This window comes from Silurus aristotelis (assembly GCF_946808225.1).
Source record: "Silurus aristotelis genome assembly, chromosome: 9".
Lineage (NCBI taxonomy): Eukaryota > Metazoa > Chordata > Actinopteri > Siluriformes > Siluridae > Silurus > Silurus aristotelis.
This window is the reverse complement of record NC_139582.1, coordinates 31,094,461-31,099,460: the sequence shown is the minus strand read 5'-3', so window position 1 is coordinate 31,099,460 and position 5,000 is coordinate 31,094,461. Positions and strand designations below refer to the sequence as shown.

Here is a 5,000-nt window from a genome sequence, read left to right as displayed (position 1 = left end):
ATGGCTCCTAAAGTGGTTACAAATGCTGCCTATGTGTTTGGCATAACTGCATATAAACTGCATATTAACTGCATACTAACTGCATATTAATAACATTTTAAGGGCATATAAACTGTATATATAGATATATAATAGTAATAACACTAGTATATGTATGTAAGTGGGATTATTACTTTTCATCTTTTCATCATATCCCTATTCTCTCTCCATCATCTCTTTATTCTCCCTCCATTCCTTCTCTCTTCTTTCTTTCTATTCTCTCTCCATCATCTCTCTGTACATCTCCCTCTATTCCCTCCCTCTTTTTCCTCTCTTTATTTCCTCTCTCTATTCTTTCTCTCTTTTCCCTCTTTCTATTCCCTCTCTCTTTTCTCTCTCTCTTTTCTCTCTCTCTCTTCTCTCTCTCTCTTCTCTCTCTCTCTTCTCTCTCTTTCTTCTCTCTCCAGCCATTTAATGAAAAAGACCAATAAACCCAAAAGAGAAGGTGAAACGGTAACGAGGTGTAAATTCCTGTGTCCTGAAAAGTTGTTCACCTCCAACACACAATACATAAACATCTAATTACAGCTCATAGTGTCCTGTGATGTTCCAGAGCAGGTGCATTACTGTAAATCTGCTGCTGAATTCTCACCTTCTGAATCCAGAACACAGGACTGAGAAGTGAAGTGAGCTAGAAACATTAATTTAGGGTGATAATGAGATAAGACATGACTGTGTGGATGGATGGATGGATGGATGGATGGATGAATGGATGGATGGATGGATGGATGGATGGATGGATGGATGGATGGAGCAAGTAGTGAACACTGAACCATGAGGAGAAATTAAGGATGTTGAAGAACCTCAGCTTTATTTTCTCCATCTGCAGCACAGGGTTAAATATAGATGAGGAGGAGGAAAAGTAATTTAATTTCACTTTAACAGATGTTGTGAGTCAAAGCCAGGTGCCTTTAGCTGATGATCTCCATCACCAGGAACAGCTGCTGCACTCCAGCACTGATTAGCGGTGATCCACAAAACAATGAAATATGTAGTTTGTGAGGAGCCTGAGATCACAATCTCTCTCTTTCTCTCTCTCTCTCTCTCCTGCAGCACCTGGAACCAGGATGAAGCTGGAAGGGACTGATGGACAGATGGATGAAGCTGGATGAAGCTAATGGATGAAGCTGGCTGCGACTGGTAAATGGATAATGCTGGATGAAGCTTATGGATGAAGCTGGATGTGACTGGAGTTTATCGACACACGTGAGGATGAAGGAAATCAGTTGTAGTGTGTGTGTGGATTTTCTCATCAACATCACAAATATGAAACATCATCTATTTAAAACACTTCAAGATTTTGAAACTAAATGGTTGCCGTGGATACGACAAGTCAGAATCACTTCCTTAATTCAGGGATGAGTGTAATTTACCCAGAAGGCATTGCTTTCTGTATTTTTCACAGCATTCCTTTTCTTCTCAGATGAAGCTCTTCATAAACCGGAGCGATACTCGTACACACTCTGTGTGCATCTGTGTGTGTGTGTGTGTGTGTGTGTGTGTATGTGTGTGTGTTATCCCAGATGACACACTGGTGAGGTGAAGTGTGTATGTTCTTAACTTTTCATGTGTACAGTGAGCTGTGACAGGAAGCTAATGAGGACTCCTCCAGAGTTGTTGGTCAGGCTGTACAGATGATGTGATACAGCTGTGCTCCTGCTGTTTAAACACATCTGAATTCTGAGTAAATAAAACATGACATTTCTGGACGTACAATCTGTCTGAGAACTCCAAAAGAGAACCATCAGATCCCTGAGAACCATCAAAACCCTAAACTACTATGTCTTTGTTTATTTATTCAACAAAAAAGCTAATAATAATATTATTAAAACAATAAATAAAAATAATAACTCTATATTGGGTTCACTTTGGAGGCTTCCAGCCAATCAGAACGCACGATACGGCTCTACACGACTCTTACCCATAACCGCTAGAGCTGTGGCTTTCATCAGCTCCTTCTTCAAGCTGTCAATCACCTCCAGGCCACTCCCATCCAGGTTACACCTATTAATGGTCCCGTTTCCTGAGTTGATCCAGTAGAGTTTGCTGGAGGTGTAGTCTAGAGACAGACCTGCAAATACACAAACCACAAACACACAACTATAACAAACGTGTAGAAGTGGATTAGATCGACTTTATACACGTGATGTTGTCTATATCTGATGCAGAGAAGCTCGTCCGTGCGTTCATGACCTCCAGACTGGACTACTGTAATGCATTACTAGGTGGATGTCCTGCATCATTAATAAACAAGCTTCAGTTAGTTCAGAATGCAGCAGTCAGAGTCTCACAAGGTCGAGAAAATATCACCATATAACCCCAATCTTATCGTCCCTACATTGGCTTCCTGTTAAGTTTCAAATCCACTACAAACTACTGCTACTCACTTATAAAACACTAAATAGTTTATCTCCATGTATCTATCCAGTCTTCTAACACGCTACAATCCGTCACGCTCCCTGAGATCTCAAAACTCTGGGCTTCTAGTAGTTCCTAGAATAGCAAAGTCCACTAAAGGTGGTAGAGCATTTTCACATTTAGCTCCTAAACTCTGGAATAGTCTTCCTGACAGTGTTCGGGGTTCAGATACACTCTCCCAGTTTAAGTGCAGATTAAAAACATATCTTTTTAGCAAAGCCTACACATAACACACATCACACACATCACATCACAACCTTGTGCTCCAGAACATCTGATCACATGCACATTATCAACTTGTGCTGTTAATATCATGAACAGCAGCTACGCTAATTCCTCTCCACTGCTTCTCTTTCTCTCCTCATCCCGAGGCATCCTGAGGTTCCTCCAGCTCCAGTCACATCCCACCTCGTGAAGATTACGGACCTTTGAAGAAGTAGATGCTGAACTCGCAAACATCCCGAACCATCTAGAGACGTACCAGTGACAATTAGATCCCACTTCATGTGGAGTTTGGACACTGGACCTCCAGGAGTGTTTAAAGGCTCTGGCATGGAGAAGCTGATGCTGGATCTGATGATGATTTCAGATGTTAAGGTTTTTTATGAGTTGCTCAGTAGCTCCTAGTTTTATAACCATAATGACTGTAAAAGACTGTAGAAAGATCATCAGTCATAATCACACACTCCAGTGCTCATGTTAGTTCTCACTCTCCCAAATGAGGATGGGTTCCCCTTTTGAGTCTGGTTCCTCTCAAGGTTTCTTCCTTATAACATCTGAGGGAGTTTTTCCTTCACCACAGTCTCCATGGTGCTCATCAGGGATAAACACACACCATTCACCTTCACTGTTAAATTATGCAAAGCTGCTTTGAGACGATGTGTGTTGTGAAAAGCGCAATAGAAATAAACTTGACTTAAATTGACGTGATATGATTTCAGCCGTCACGTTCAGTCTTCAGCCGTCACGTTTAGTCTTCAGCAGTCACGTGCGTGTTCAGTCTTTAGCCGTCACGTTTAGTCTTCAGCAGTCACATGCGTGTTCAGTCTTCAGCCGTCACGTTCGGTCTTCAGCAGTCACGTTTAGTCTTCAGCAGTCACGTTTAGTCTTCAGCAGTCACGTTTAGTCTTCAGCAGTCACGTGCGTGTTCAGTCTTCAGCCGTCACGTTCGGTCTTCAGCCGTCACGTTCGGTCTTCAGCCGTCACGTTCGGTCTTCAGCAGTCACGTTCGGTCTTCAGCAGTCACGTTCGGTCTTCAGCAGTCACGTGCGTGTTCAGTCTTCAGCCGTCACGTTCGGTCTTCAGCCGTCACGTTCGGTCTTCAGCCGTCACGTTCGGTCTTCAGCCGTCACGTTCGGTCTTCAGCCGTCACGTTCGGTCTTCAGCCGTCACGTTCGGTCTTCAGCCGTCACGTTCGGTCTTTAGCCGTCACGTTCGGTCTTTAGCCGTCACGTGCGTGTTCATTCCTCTTTGTAAATTAGATTTTAATAAGCATTAAAATGAAACATCCCTTGGTTTTGCTCAGATTTATTCGTCCTGAACGTCATTTGGACTGAAAATCTCCTGAGGATCAAATTCATTTCAGAAGCCCAGAGCTGGGCTTCTCAACACGTCAGTGTGAATTTCAGTGTCTGTAAATGAGAATCAGATCATGAGGATGCAGACAAAGTTCAGGTTCAGTCACTGGCTTTGGTCTCTACCTGATTACCAGCTTCATAATTACGGATTCATGTGCAGTCACCTCACCACATGGTGCTTTAACCTTGTGCTCCTGAGGGAATGAAGAAAACCTCCTCAAACACTCAGATCAGAAAAGATCTACTTTACCGGCTGGATCCTTCTGGTTCTGGTGCAGGATCTTGCTGTTGCTGCCGTCCATGTTGGCCATGTTTACAGTGTTTCCATCGGTCCAGTAGATCTTCCTGTGGAAACACACACACACACACACACACACACACACACACACACACACACACACACACACACACACACACACACACACACACACAACTAACAGTGTTGAGAGGGTGAACAAACAGAATACTCAGTTTGAGAACTGAAAGTATTGCAGGAATCCTGATGTCATGTGATGTTCTACAGCACTGATACACACACACACACACACCTACACACACCTACACACACCTACACACACACACACACACACACACACCAGTATTAAAGGGTAATTGGTAATTGGTCTCCAGTCAGTGTGCTGCATTCACTCATCAACTCTGACACTAATGATCTAAACTTATAATGTGTGACTGTAAACATTCGCTCTGTCTATTACATCTGCGCCTCTTATTCATCCATCCATTCATCCATTCATCCATCTATACATCCATCCATCCATCCATCCATCCTTCCATCCATCCATCCATCAATCTTCATGTGCTTTAAAGACATCTGGCTGGAAACAAATCCCCTGATGAACCCACTCTGTCCACCTGGATATAAAGATCTAAACGCTACCCTTTAGCCGGATGCACAGCGAGGCTCTTGGGTTTGTCGATGCCATGAACCACGGTGCTTCTCAGCGA

The 5,000-nt window shown here is 43.2% G+C and overlaps 1 protein-coding gene across 1 annotated transcript in view; it reads right to left on the bottom strand.

Moving 5' to 3' along the window:
- The window catches only part of LOC310731639 (low-density lipoprotein receptor-related protein 1B-like), a 192,181-nt gene that overhangs the window by 85,410 nt on the left and 101,771 nt on the right, over positions 1-5,000 (bottom strand). Inside the window, 3 exon segments of the mRNA XM_083551296.1 lie at positions 1,961-2,110; positions 4,285-4,379; positions 4,933-5,000. The exon segment at positions 4,933-5,000 is cut by the window's right edge and continues 107 nt beyond it. Of these exon segments, the coding sequence (XP_083407422.1) occupies positions 1,961-2,110; positions 4,285-4,379; positions 4,933-5,000 (313 nt within the window).